The sequence below is a fragment of the Chelonoidis abingdonii genome, chromosome 15 (genome assembly GCF_003597395.2).
Source record: "Chelonoidis abingdonii isolate Lonesome George chromosome 15, CheloAbing_2.0, whole genome shotgun sequence".
NCBI classification, from domain to species: Eukaryota; Metazoa; Chordata; order Testudines; family Testudinidae; genus Chelonoidis; species Chelonoidis abingdonii.
In genome coordinates this window covers 7,896,486-7,911,021 of record NC_133783.1, presented here as the reverse complement: position 1 = coordinate 7,911,021, position 14,536 = coordinate 7,896,486, and the positions used below count along the sequence as shown (strand labels likewise).

Below are 14,536 nucleotides of genomic sequence, written 5' to 3'. Positions count from 1 at the left end.
TCCAGGGTTGGGGGCTGTGTGATGCAGCATGGGAGAGAAAGGGGCCTGCTGGCAACACAGGGCCATCTGGGCCACTGTGTGTCTGGCAACTGCCAGTTTGTAAATAGTGCCCTCGCACTGGGCTGGGTGGAGCGGGGCCACGCCTGTCATGCCATGCCCCATTGCCTCTGCCTTGCCCCACGCTCTGGAGACCGACGTTCCCGCAACATGCTCCATTGCCTTCATGGGGACCCACAAATATATTTGGTGCCGGGCCCACAAAAGGTTAATCTGGCCCATAGAACACAGACAAAAAGTAGATTCTTACAAAGCTAATCATGGTTTATAATATAAGGAATTGCAACTGATGAAACTCCTTTTATACCTAACACTATCTATCTTCACATATCCTCTAGAAATGCCAATTAGAGAGGAGTCTAAACCAAAACCATTAATCCAACACCCAAACTTTGGGATCTGATCTGAACTTGGTGGCTCAGGCTCATTTCTTTTGTTAATTTCACCAGTGTATGAACTACTCTAACAAGACACTTGCCTAAAAATTAACACCAAAGGAGACAAACCAGCTATAACAATTTGTGATACTCTCCTCAGGGAGTCCAGAACCATAAGCCACTGTGTTAATTTGTCTGCCTCAGCAAGAGAGAGCTTGGCTGGAGCTTAAACTGTGTGACGGCTCCTTGCCACAGCAGTAAACTCCTGTACTCTGCCAGGCTAAACCTTGCCTTGCTGGTAACAATGAGTGAACCCCAGTTCCCGAATTCCCCAGAGACGTCTCCCTTTGCAGTGTGCAGTCCCTCTGACTCCCAGAAATTATCTAATCTGCTGTCTCCAAAGAGACAGAACACACACCAGCCTGTTGGATCAACTGAGGAAGCATACCTTTACTGTAGTATAACAGCACAAAGCTGGCTTATAGGAAAAGTATGCATACGTTTATTAACAAAAACATAGATTTAAATGATTCTAAGCAAGAGAAACAGAGACAAAGTCTGGTAACAAATAAAACACAAAGCACATGCTTTTTAGTGACTAAAACTTAATTTAAGAAAGCTACAGCCTTTTGCCTAAGTGACTTCCTCACTTGCAACAAGCTATCAGCGGCCCCAGTCTCTTAGGCTGGAGGATCCATCACTCTCAGAATCAGAGGGTGCTGTTCCCTTTGCATTCCCCCACCCCCAAGTGATGGATGTCAAAATAACTTTTTGCTTCCTAAAACTCCCCAAAGTCAGGATGACCTCCTGAAGTCCTTCTAATCCTTTGCCTTCCCATCTTCCTGTTGATTGTGTCAATGGGGCATCCATTGTTTTGGTTCCACAATGCTTAACTGACATTAGAGACAGGGAGATAGCTGCCTTTCCCCCTGTCTGGAAGAAAACCTGGTTCTTCCTTTATTTGGTCACTGACTTTAAAGAGTAATATCAGTGAGTATCCATAATTCCTGATCCAGTGTTAATATCGACATTTCACAACCTTTTCCCCCTCCACCTCAAGTACTTACTTGTTCCTTCCAGCGTAATAGTGAGCTGGGTTTTGGCATGCTTCTTACTCTGCTTGTCTGAGGCTACAATGGTGTATTGAATTTCTTTGCATTCAGGTCTGAGTAGCACAGAGGAGTCATTCACATAGAGGCTTCCATACTTGTCCTCTCGGCCCTGAAGTATCCCTACAGCATAGCAGCTGGCATTGGGAGACAGCAACCTGTAGGTGATGTTTACTCCACAGAACTTCATGCAGTTTTCGATGCAGATTTTACCTATCTAGGCTCAAACAACAACAACGAGATCACAAACAACAATAACAAAGTGGTATCATTAATGATACTTTGTGCTCTCTACAAATCTTTCTCAGTGATTAAAGCAAGTTAAATACATGCAACAGTCAGCATCTCTCTGTCTACTGTTCTTACATGGTCCCCATTACAATAGTATCTGAGAGCCTCAAAGCACCCCTGTGAGGTAAGAAGTAGCGTTATCCCAGCTTTACAGACGTGAAACTAACTGACCTGCCCAAGGTCACACAGAATATCTGTGGCAGAGCAGGGATTTGAACCCAAGTCTCCCAAATCCAAGCCTACTGCCCATCCACTGGACCATCATTCATCATCCTATCCAGTTCCATGCAGCCAAATTATGTTTCTTTCAAAGATCCTCTACAAGGAATTCACTAGAAAACACTGGGATACTAGTTATAATGATGATATCATAGTGTCTATTCACATGTAGAGCCACAAACGTCATACATTTCATCTACACAAAATTCCCATTGACAACAACAGGACTTTTGAGTGGAAAACTACGCCAGCCTCAGGTCCCAATATATATTTCTTTTCTTAGAATCAACAAAAACAAGTTATTCGGTTTAAAATAAGTATGTTCTTTCTACAGACGAACAGAAGCATACTGCATGTGCTAGAGTTTCTGGACCAGATCTTGCTCTTGGTTTTGCTGATGAAGTCAATGGGCACATCTCAGAGTGACTGAGAGGAGAATCAAGCCCTGTCTGTGTTAGAAGCATGATGTGGAAACTAGAATTGATTGAAATTTTTCTAATCTTGGAATTTGAAACATTTTGTAAAGTTTTCCAATTTTTTTTTTCACAAGTTGTAGAGCTGGTAGAAATATTTCAGGTTCCACAATTCTGACATTTTTATTTTCCTAACTTGAAAATAAACTAATAAACCCCTTAAACAAAACTGTTTTTGAAAATATCACAAATTTCCCCTTTCCCCTCTCTTTATTGCCCAACCCTAATGGAAATTTCATGGAGACTTTTTTTTCCCCATCACGCTACTAAACTGCGATGCCTTTATGGATGACTTAAGAATTGAAAGTATAGTGCTCTCTCTCTCTCACACACACACACAAAATGAAGCAGAATCACCATAATTATTATAATATTTTCCAGATGACTTAGTTTTGGTTTAAAAAAATTGCAGTGTGGCCAAAAAGCAATTTTTTATTCCTTTTCTATTGGTCTTTATAGAAAGGAGCCAAATAAATGAATGTTTGCAATCAGAGCTCCCAGGAGATGTAATGAAGTTTGTATTTCAAAGTCAGACTTGAAAAGTGTCCCTGCTGTATAACTAAGCAAATAGGTGCATGTGAAAACCCTGCACAGGCATGAGGCAACTGCGTAATTAGGTTTAGTGTGCACAAAATGGAGATCCTTTCAAACAGGGCTGTGTGGTCCACTAGACAGGGTATTGGAATGGGAATCAAAAGACCTGGATTTATTCCCAACTCTGCTTCATGACTAGAGTCAAGTCACTTCATTGCTCTGTTTCCCCTCCCACCTTGTGTCTGCCTGTTTAGATTGCAGGCTTTTTGTCTTGGGGCTGTAAGTGTTTGTAAGGATGCTTTAGAACAAAGGAACCCTGGATCTCCATATAAATAAAATAATAAATAATAATAATGAAGGTAGGAAGAAAGAGCTAAAAGGCCACATTTTCTACCACTCAGAAGAAAGATTATAATGGAATTAAGTTATCTGACCTCAGGGCAATATATTCATTGGCAGGCAACAAGTAACTTTTTTTTTTATTCTAAGAAAACTCAAAAGTTTCTGAAAGTTATATAACCTCAAATATCATTCTCAAGAGGTTGAAACTTCAAATTAGACAGAGTAAAACATTTTTGTGCAACAAAGACAATGCAATAATTAGTCCAAAAACTGAAGAGATGACATTCTTAATGAAGGAAGACAGAAAGTTAATGGAAAGCAATTACACAAGCACTTTTCTAATGTTCCAATTATTTACTGCTTAGATATGAGTGGCACAATATTATGGTCGAAGTTTCTGGCCAACAGAAGCATCCGAAAGTCTCTGAAGAAAGAAGGACCTCATCTTTTTCAATTTGCTGGTGGCAGTTAAGCATTGTCATTTAAAATGAAAACAGGGAGAGGATTATTGCTGTTGGAGTTTCTGCCTGGAGTAGTATATACACTAGACCACTCTACATTCTGAAACTATTTCTCTAAACAGCACAGGAATGTAAATCCTTATATCATTCTAATTCATTTGGTACCTGATCCAAAACCCATCTAAGTCTTTCCATTGATTTTAATTAGATTTGAATCAGAACCAATACAGCATTTGCTTTGTTTATGGGGAAAACTGTAATGGTAAGGGTGGAGGGAGATTTGTGGTGGGTCATCTTAAATTTAAAACACTTAAGATGTGCTTTAAAGTTATGCCAGGTGTGCTTAGCACACACACATAAATGCTGCTTCTAGCATTTTTTTTTAAATAGATCTAAGTAAATCCATTTCCTGAAGTGAAAAGTCATTCTTGGATTCAGATTAACGAGAAAGCTCCAGCAGTTCTAGGAGTATCTTATTATAGGAAGGTTCCATTTAACTGCTTTTATATTTCTTTATTTCCATTCATGTCACTGGCTGATCACTTAGGGCCATGTGTTTCTTTTTGGCAGAAGAACGCACAAGAGAGGAATAAAACATTCCAAAAGTGAGGCTGCTTATGATGTGGACTGCCTTCTCTCCTCTATGCCATAGAACTGGCAAGTAAACAAGCAGGGGGGGGGAGGTAAAAAGAGTTAAGGCTGAGATGGCTCTCAAATCCCTGGCTGGACACAAGGCAGCTTTAGGCACCTCCAGTCCCGTTCTAGAACCAAGTTTCTTAGCAATGACAGCACAGCAGATGTTGTATTGTACTGCCACTGCCTTAGTTTTTCAATCCCTACCACAGTGGTTTCAGAACTCAGAAGGGGAAAATTAAAGCCGCTCCAAGCAGCATTAACTACAGTTATTATATGGACTCCAGCCTGTGTAGGAGGGGACACTGGGTGTTCCCTGTCTGTTCCTCTCCCATCAAGCCATTCTCACCTTCTCCACACAGCCTGTCAGCCATAGAGATTTCCTGTGAAGGGGATGGGAAATGCTGCACAGATCATTAGAGGATGGAGAAGCATCCTTCACAGCCAGGTTTCCCTCAGTGCAGCCCCACAGCAGCTTTGGTCTCCTCTGTACCATAAAGAGGGGAAGCAATAGAGGGGTTCCCAAAGTACTTTCTCAAAGAAAAAGAAGCTGTTTCTATCTGCATGGTTCTTTCCTTGGTGTTACTGTCCCAGGATTACACCACTATAAAAATTAGTCTAGTCGAAACACAGGTGACCTTAAACATACTGCAGTGCAGCCTCACTGGACTCAGGCAGAAGAACAGACAGCACTTCTGACTTACTGGGTATGCTGCTACCTACTCAGAAAATACTTCAGTAATCAGCAGTAACGTGATCCAATATCAGGGCAGGATTCAGGCAAGGAGCAAGATGGTATTAAAAGAGGGGCCATCAATTAAGATACAAATATATTGGTTTTCAGAAATGATGGGAAGGGAAAAATTAATTTAGAGGGGTACAAGACCAGGTAATCTTAGGAAGGTTTTGGTAATGGATTATGGTGCCCCCTTTCCACTGAATTTCAGTGGCAGTGGGTGCCCAACTGCCTTGGAAAATCTCAGGCTATATTTTTCATCATTTGTCTCAGTAAATGAGGACAGGGCTCTAAGTCCTTTGGAGAGCTAAATGCAGTGCACAGGTTCTGTCAGGCCATGCTCCTTTAATCCATTCATTTGGCTGCTAAAATGGACAAATGGCATTGGCTGGAAGGTTAACTAACACACACGTTTTCATTAGAGTGAAAGATTTTTCAGCCTCCATATTCATTTGGCTCTGTACTTTTCCTCACTGTTCAGGCTAACTATAGTTAATTATGCATAATGCTTCGATGGCATGGAGTGCCATTCTCTAGGAACTAAGCTGCTAGCATTAAGTTGGGCTGATTTCACATCACACTGAACCTTTAAATCTACCTCTCAGAAGTGAGAGGATAATACCTCACTGACTGAGAAAGTCATTCCCATTCTTGCTTTGATTCCCCCCCTCCCCAATTAAACCTCATACAGAATTAGAATTCAGTAAGCAGAGACAGACACAGCTTCCACAGACACAGAGCTCAGAACATTTCCCTCTTACTACTGCCATCCAGTGAAACGAGACCGTTACATGTCAGGAAATGAAGCTGCTGAGATTAGAAAGGGGAATTCCATTTAAAATGCAGAATGTTCAATGGTCTCAACACAATGAAAAGTCAGGGGCTTCCACACATTGCCTTTCTGTACTGATTTGTTATGCTTGGGAACAGTGATTTTTAATGGAGATAAGCCCAAGATGGAGCCACAGAAAATAATGTTGCTGGATTTAAGAGTAGCTTGAAACAATATTCAGATACATGTGGCTCAGGTTCATCTCTAGCTATTAAGGGTCAGACTGAGGGCACCTTATTCATATGACTAAGCAGTTATTCCCCTGACTAGCCCCATTGCTTTCAACGGAGCTGCTAGTGAGAGTAAATACTCACCACCGAGAATAAGAGGTTCACGATCTGCCACTACAAAAGCCAGTGCAACACTAGAAGGATTGTGCTTCTTTATAAAAAGCACCAAAAGGGCAACAGTATTTGCATGCAAGTTTCTCATGGATCAGAGTCTGAAAGACTAGACAGGAAAATCTCAAGTGCCAAACAAAATGGAACAATCGCCACAAATAAAGACAACCACCACAGTCTGGACCGTGGTTGGCACTCTTTGTAAAGAGCCCAATGACTGAAGTACTCTCTACTTGTTCAGTCTAACTGCAGACCCTGCCTGATGCCCATTGACTATTACTATTATCTGTGTGGAGCCTGTTCTGCAGTCTCAAAAGCTGCCAATCGAGCAGCACATTCCGTGAACATAAAATTTGTATCAAAATTAAATGTAAAGCCAGATAACCTTAGAATCATAGGACTAGAAGGGACCTTGAGAGGTCATCTAGTTCAGACACTCATGGCAGGACTTAGTATTATCTAGACCATAATATATCTTGCTTTCCTCGTTTATTATTCTCCTTGACTAACCAGAGGCTTAAAGATAAGTAAGGCATCTGATTATTAAGTCCCCTTCACAATGGGAAAACAAAACAAAACAGGTTAGTATCAACACTACTCTGTGTTACAACTACACAGGACCTCATGTCTCTATTTGTTACAAGATTTTAGAATATGGAAACATTTCATCTTTCCACAACATTCATTATAATGAGCTAGTTTAGTATTAACATGCATGTTCCACAGGAATTTCACTGTAATTTACCACTGATTAATGTCAATCTGTTGGAAACGTTGCTAGAAAAACATTATTAATGGTGATGATGGTGATTAAACCAAAATGAGGGTTAAATTAGGAAGCACATTAATTACTGACTAGCCATTATCTAGGGAAAATCCATTAACATATTGCAATAGGAGTATCTCCTCCACTTGATTCTTTTACCCTTTTCCATTGTCATTCTTTCCTACAATTCACTTTAATTAGGGTCCAAAAGGCTTTGTCCAGTAAACAACCTAGGGAACTATTTGTTTGCTCTATTTATGTTAATATAAGGCCTTTAACAGAAGCAGAGTTGCTACGTCATAATCAATATAATGTCACGAATACCGATGTAACAATTTTATGAACATTGTATGCGACTTTCCTGCATGAATGCATTGGTCTAGCTTAATAAGGGACTCTGGGAACGGTGGCTTCCCAATTCAAAACATAGGCATAGTCAAGAAATACAAAGGGTCTGTTTGCTAGCTTCAAACATCTTTTCTCTCCTGTTTTAAATCTTGCTTTGCCTCTGCTAGGAGTTGCCAGCTCACAGGGCTATAAACAGTTTAAAAGGGGAGTGAGTTGCTAGGGGTGTCCAGCAAGCATCAGTGAGCTCTGACAGGCTGAGAAAGAGAGTGGCTCTCTGAAAGAGAGTCTATAGAGAACAGTGCTCCTAGAATGTCCATGAGGAAGATGGTTAAACACTTGGTAAGCTAGAGTGGTGTGTTTAGTTGATTTAAGATCTGTTTTCTCAAATGCTTTTGTTCTAAATAAATAGTTCTTTGCTTTAAGGAGCTGTTTGGTCACTGGTTACTATTGTCATTGCCCTGGAGGGAAGACAACTGCAGGGTATGAGCCTAAGTCAGCCCTGCTAGGTAATCGTGATTAGTACCAGGGGACTGCAGCCAGCATATCAGAGAATCAGGGGATTTCACCCTGAGCCAAGTGATGGCTAGAGGCTGAGACCTGGAAGTGGGTGACCTCCACAAGATTAGGAGATATCAGAGCTGCAGTTCACCTAGTAACTGTGACAAGATCATATTTACTTTATGCATTACAATAGCTCACTTCTATTTAATGTCTGACAAGGCTTTGGTTGGAGCTATGTATATATTGGAAAACACATCCTCACATCTCTGACTTCTCAAGCTGCCCCTACCCCAAGTGCTAGGGCCATTCGCCAAAGACAAGCACTTGGCCGATCAGCTGGAAATTCTGTCCTATGACAGCTAGGAAGACCAGGAGAAGCCCACCTAGGAGGGGTGGCAATGTCCACTTGATGGGTAGAATCCACCTTTTTGCTTCTGTGGAAAGAAGTGGGAATGCTGACACTATCTGCTGCAAACTTTGGGAAGGAACAGATGCAGTGAGGATGAAGCCAAGCTCGGAAGCATTTTTTAAGACATTGCTCACTTTCAGAAGTGCCATGTTTCATTTCAAAGACGCAGATTTGATAATCATATCAGAATACTCTGCTTCCAAATTACCTGGTGCTAGTTTCTAAAGCCACACTGACTGGATGTTGGCAAAGCAGTAATCACATACAATGACAGTGATCCAGAGGATCACAATGTTTTGTTATTTAGTTCATAAACTCTTAGGGGCAGAGACTATCCCTTACTATGTGTTTGTACAGCACCTAGCAAAATGAGGCTCTGTAATATACACCCCAGTAAGATCTGCTTGTCTCCATTTCACACGTGGGGGAAAATGAGGCAAAGAAAGTGAAGTGACTTGCAGGCCAGTAGCAGAATCAATATGACAACCTAGGTTTCCTGAATCCCAGTCCAGGGTTCTAACTTCTAGGTAACATTGCCCAGGGTCAGAACAGATTTGCCATGTCACCTGGTATTTGTAGACCTTTCTGAAATCCTGGAGGTTATTTATTTTATGTACACATTTCCCTCCAAGCTGTCTCACTTTTACAAGGTTTATCTTCAACCATGCCAAAATCAACAGCAATTAAGAGAGTTTTTACCTGTGCAAAACGTTCAGCATTTCTGTTCACTGTGAACTGGTAAGTCATATTAGGAAACTGAATGCTGACGGGAAGAATGGAGACATTGAAGTGGAGCATCACAGATCTTTCAGGGCCATGAAACTCTGTGTCATTCACCAAAACATCCAACTGGAAGGAACGGTTCTCCGTGACTGAAATATTTTTATTCAGCATCAGTTCTGCAAAAGAGAAGGCTGGCTTTTCACATGTCGATGGATTTTTAGGCAGCACAAAATCCTAAACTATAAATATCAAATCTATTCTTCAAGAACGGGCTCATGGCATGCTACCAGGTAAAGGGAGAGATTGAATTAAAACTAAAAATATAGATTTTCTCCCATTCCACACAATGAAAAGAGCCTAAAGATATGTCACAACTAGAGCTGGTTGGGAATGTTTTGACTAAACAGTGCTTTGTAGGAAAATGTGGATTCATCAAAATCAGAATTTTTCACAGGAACGTTTCACGTATCTTCTGGTCAATATGAGAGACGCCCACCACAGAATAGCCTGGTGGTTAGGGCTGTCACCTGGGATGTGGCAATATGTCTATGCTGCACAAACAAAAAGAGACCAGCAGCAGTGACTCTCAGAGCCCAGGTCAATGGGCTTGAGTTGAAGTGCTAAAAATAACACTGTAGACTTTCAGGCTGAGACTGGAGCCTGGGCTCTGAGACCCCCCAACCTTGCTGGGTTTCAGCACCCAGGCTCCAGCCCAGTCCCGAATATCTACACTGCTATTTTCAGCCCAGCAATGTGATCCTGAGTCAGCTGACCCACTCTGTTGTGGGTTTTGGCATTGCTTTTTTTTTTTTTGGATGGATTCACATATACTAGGGGGACCCAAGTGAGTGCCCTCCCCATCTGGCTAGTGGCTATTTTGGAGCAAATGGATGGGCCTGTCTCTGTTTTTTTCCATGAATTTTTTCAAAATGTCTCAGTTTCTCCCCAGTGTGAAACTGGAAAATCTTTTAAAAAATCTCAAAAATTTGTGTGGTAGAGGAAAACTGTTTGCCATCCAGCTGTAGTCATGTGCTTAGAATCACTTTCTGAAATGCAATACAATCAGAACCTCTCTTGGCTAGTCAACACATAATGCAACTGTCACATTCCTATACAGTTACTCTGTGTTATATATATAGGAGGAAAGAATGTATTATCACAGTCCCCTCTTTCAGTCCCAAATATCTGTTCTGATACTGGGCTTTTCTGTCTCATTTTCCATCTGCCTGGTATTTTTCAGATACATAGAAAAGTCAAATACAATATTGGTCAATTATAAGCAAAGCAATTTCACTCTTTGTCAGAAGGAAGAGATCGTACTGTATTCATGAAGCGTTCCCCTCACTTGGCTGCCATTGGGGCTGAAATAGATTTCGTGGAAGATGTGATCCACCCGAAATGTTTCGCTAATCCATGGATCAGTTGTACTGATGGTGCCTGTGTACTTCTTTTTGCTGCTTTCAATGGGGAAAATAGGTGTGGTGTCTGCATCACACACAGTCAGTGTGGCTAGGACTGTTCCCTAGAAGAAAATCATAGACGATATGAAGAAAAATCAATGATTGCCACAATTTTTTTTTCCAGATTTGTTCTCTGGTTTACTGTCTGAATAAGTGATACAATCTGGAGACCAAAGTCCTGTCTGTATAAAGCTCCCTGACATTCTGTACAAATCCACTTCCATGCAAAGTCTTTGTAGGTCTTTGACAGAAAGGGCAAAGACTGATCATACCACTGTGTGACAAAGTTCCTCCTCTACCTTGGTGGGTCCTGCACTTATTGGTGGATTTGCTCACCTCACAGATTCACCATGTGGGTCGAGACCCTCCCCTCTGGTAGAAGACAGCCCAGAGACCCTCCCCTCTGGTAGAAGGCCACAGTCCAGGTCAATTCCTCCTGTGTCTGATCAGGAGTTGGGAGGTTTGGGGGGAACCCAGGCCCACCCTCTACTCCGGGTTCCAGCCCAGGGCCCTGTGGACTATAGCTGTCTAGAGTGCCTCCTGGTACAACTGTGCGACTGCTACAACTCCCTGGGCTACTTCCCCGTGGCCTTCTCCCAACACCTTCTTTATCCTCACCACAGGACCTTTCTCCTGGTGCCTGATAATGCTTGTACTCCTCAGTCTTCCAGCTATATGTCTTCTCATTCTCAGCTCCTCGTGCCTCTTGCTCCCAGCTCCTCGCATGCATGCCACAAACTGAAGTGAGGTCCTTTTTAAACTCAGGCATCCTGATTAGCTAGCCTGTCCTAAATGATTCTAGCAATTTCTTAATTGGCTCCAGGTGTCAATTATCCTGCCTGTCTTATTTGGTTCTAGCAGGTTCCTGATTACTCTAGTGCAGCCCCTGCTCTGGTCACTCAGGGAACAGAAAACTACTCACCCAGTGACCAGTATATTTGCCCTCTACCAGACTCCTGTACCTCACTGGTCTGGGTCTGTCACATACTGCTTACCACCTATTTGGAGATAGATGAGCATTGTAACAGCATTTCAAAAAGACAGTGAGTTGCAAAATTATTGTAGCAGCAGTCAGTTTTGAGACCTATGTAAGGACTGCATATCTGATTCCAGCAATCCCCAACTAGTGATTTTAAAGACCCGAGACTTTGTAGCTAGGATGATCTTTGGGGGAATTTTGCAACTAGGGTATATCACTGAATAAACATAAGAATGATAAGCTAAACAAAAAATATGAGACTGCCAATATTTGCTCAGGTCAGCAAGGTGAGGAGCAGCAGAAGGGGTGCTCAGCGAACCAGTTATTGATCCTCATTCTCTGGTTGGCTCTGCACCAGCCCTAACCTCATAGAGTTTAGGGTGACTTGAATTCTCAGCTGTGTGAATGGCAAGAAGGGCTGGAACACACAAGAGAATGTGGCCCGTATAGTGCACAGTCTCCCCTCCCTGAGGCCTCCAATTCACTCTCCGTTATGCATGGGATTTTTTTAAATTGTTAATCCCCAATTTACAGAGAATGGTTGGGATAGCAGAGACATTTTATTCACTTAGCCCCTGGGAGAGACTAATTAAGTGGCTGTGCTCAAATGTAAAACTGGATGTTTGAAGGCAGAAGTAACAGGATCATACCTTGCTTTCAATCATCAAAATAAAAAATAATCCTCAATATTCTTGTTGCAGATGAGCAACAAATCCCCATTTAAAAGTCAGGGAAGAAGAAACAGAGGCCACATGACATAACTAAGGCCCCACAGAGAGTTAGTGACAGAAGCATGATCAAAAATCAGATGTTCTAAGCTCCAGTCTCATGCTCATTCCACTAGATTGCTCTTTATTGACTCTACATTGGATTTCTGATTACCTTGCAGTAGGCCTCAAACTCATTTTGTACAGTTTTTATTCCATTGGCCATTGAGATTCCCATACAAATCCTTTCTCCTTTAAGTTAGAATATACTAATTATCAGAGGTATTTTGGAATTTTTCCAACAAAAGAGTTTTCTGCTGGAAAATGCTGAATTAATTAAATCAAAATGTTTCATGAGAATACATTGATTGTGTCAAGGTTTGTTTCAACTATATTATACGTCATATTAAAGTCAAAACAAACGTTTTCTGATTATTTCATTGCATGACAAATACTGAGATTTCTACTTTTCATCCTGATTTGAGAAGAAACAAAGTTTGAGTGTCTCAGAATTTTCTCTGGGATGGGAATTCCATTTTTCGAGCAGCTCTACTAGCTATGCCCATCGGTGTATCACTGATATATCAAGCCTGTAGGTGGCAGCAAACATCCAAAATTGTATGCTCTCCTTCTAGAACAGATTTGCAAAATCCAGTTTACTTCCGAGGGAAACAAATATAGCTATTAAAGAAATATTACTGGACAGAAATCCCTGGAGGGAAGTGACTGAGTACTTGCTGGAACTTTATGCATAGCTTATGCTGAATGCACATCAGAATGGCTCAGGCATAACAACCATCTAGTAACACTTTTGTGAGTGTTTCTTCTCCCAGAGAAAACCCCAGCTGAATGTTATTCTACTAGTTTTATACATATGTATCTTGGTTTTCACCTATAAAGCCAATTGAGATATGGGCTGGGCCTACTTTCAAGCTGGACTCTAATCACTGTAGCAGGAGGGGTGGCATGGAGTACAGAGAGGGTAGAGGTGATGAAGGTTGACAACCCTTTCACTACAGAACAAGATCCTACCCTTGGCCCTAAATACTCTGGCATTGTTGATCTTCAGTGAACACTTCAAGAACCATCATTTTGCCTAGATATCTGAGTAAGGGTGAAGTCTATTAGGGACAACAGTTTATATAGGATGGGAGTGTTGGTGGGGAAAGTTGGTTAGCATTTGAGGTGGAGTTTTCCAGGAAGTTGCTGCTGGTTTTGTTCTGGTTGTATTTGTTTCTTTAACTAACACCAAAGATGCACAAGGCAGCATACAGGTGTTCAAATCCCATTATGAATTAAAAAAAACCTAAAAGAAAGATCAATTCATATTCACAAATATACATTATATGAGGAGCTGGTAGCAACCCCCATATTTAGATTATCTAAGACCTTCCATAAGAAAAGATCCCTGAAATCTTTTATTTGAGAAGCTCTCACCTCTCCTTTGTTTGCAGCAGGCCTTTGACATGGTGCATCCTTGTGTGCATGCATTATGGTACAATCTTTAATTACACATGCTATGTTTTCCACAGAACCCAGGCCTCAGTCAGTGTACTTGCACAAAGAAGAATCATGGGAAGAATCATAGTTGCATATACAGCTATAAATCTTGCATTTCTCAACTTCTCAGTGATTGACTTTCCCACCTAAATTATATTTTAACATAGCTTTTTGTATGTAATATATAGGCGGATACACACACCCAGTGAAATCTGTCAAATGACCACTCAGATAATTAGCCACTCAAGAGAGGTGGCCATCACATTCTTCATATTATTATTCTTATTATTCAGTTAGAGTTTTCTGGACTGTAGAGTAAATTAGCGCATATGATGCTGGGAGCTGACATACAAGGCCTGACGTTTCCATGTAGGCATGCCTAACCCACAGCGTTTCCACTGAAAATCTCAGAGTCCAAGCAGAAGAGAACTCTACCTCTTTTCTGTTGAACTCCACAACAGCATCCGTCGTGCTAGTGCCATTGGGAAGGAAGGGGGCAGAGTCATCTTCATCTAACACATTGACCAGGAAAGGCACCTCGACCTGCATCTCCTTGGAGCCCTCTCTCACTGTACACTTGGCGATCAGTTCATACCTCTCTCTTTCTTCCCGATCCAAGCGCTGCACAACACTCACACCTGTGGTGTTCTCATTGTAACGAAAAGGCAGCCCTTCAACTGAAACAACACATACAGAGCATAAACTGGGATAATCCTTTCCTATTAGTGGTGTTTGACT

The 14,536-nt window shown here is 41.5% G+C and overlaps 1 protein-coding gene across 1 annotated transcript in view; it reads right to left on the bottom strand.

Annotated features, from left to right (window-relative positions):
• RET (ret proto-oncogene) overlaps positions 1-14,536 on the bottom strand; it is a 118,531-nt gene that overhangs the window by 34,272 nt on the left and 69,723 nt on the right. Inside the window, exons 4-7 of the mRNA XM_032786371.2 lie at positions 14,234-14,475; positions 10,473-10,674; positions 9,129-9,328; positions 1,502-1,760 (exon numbers count right to left, since the gene is read on the bottom strand). Of these exons, the coding sequence (XP_032642262.1) occupies positions 1,502-1,760; positions 9,129-9,328; positions 10,473-10,674; positions 14,234-14,475 (903 nt within the window). The remainder of the gene's footprint in view (positions 1-1,501; positions 1,761-9,128; positions 9,329-10,472; positions 10,675-14,233; positions 14,476-14,536) is intronic.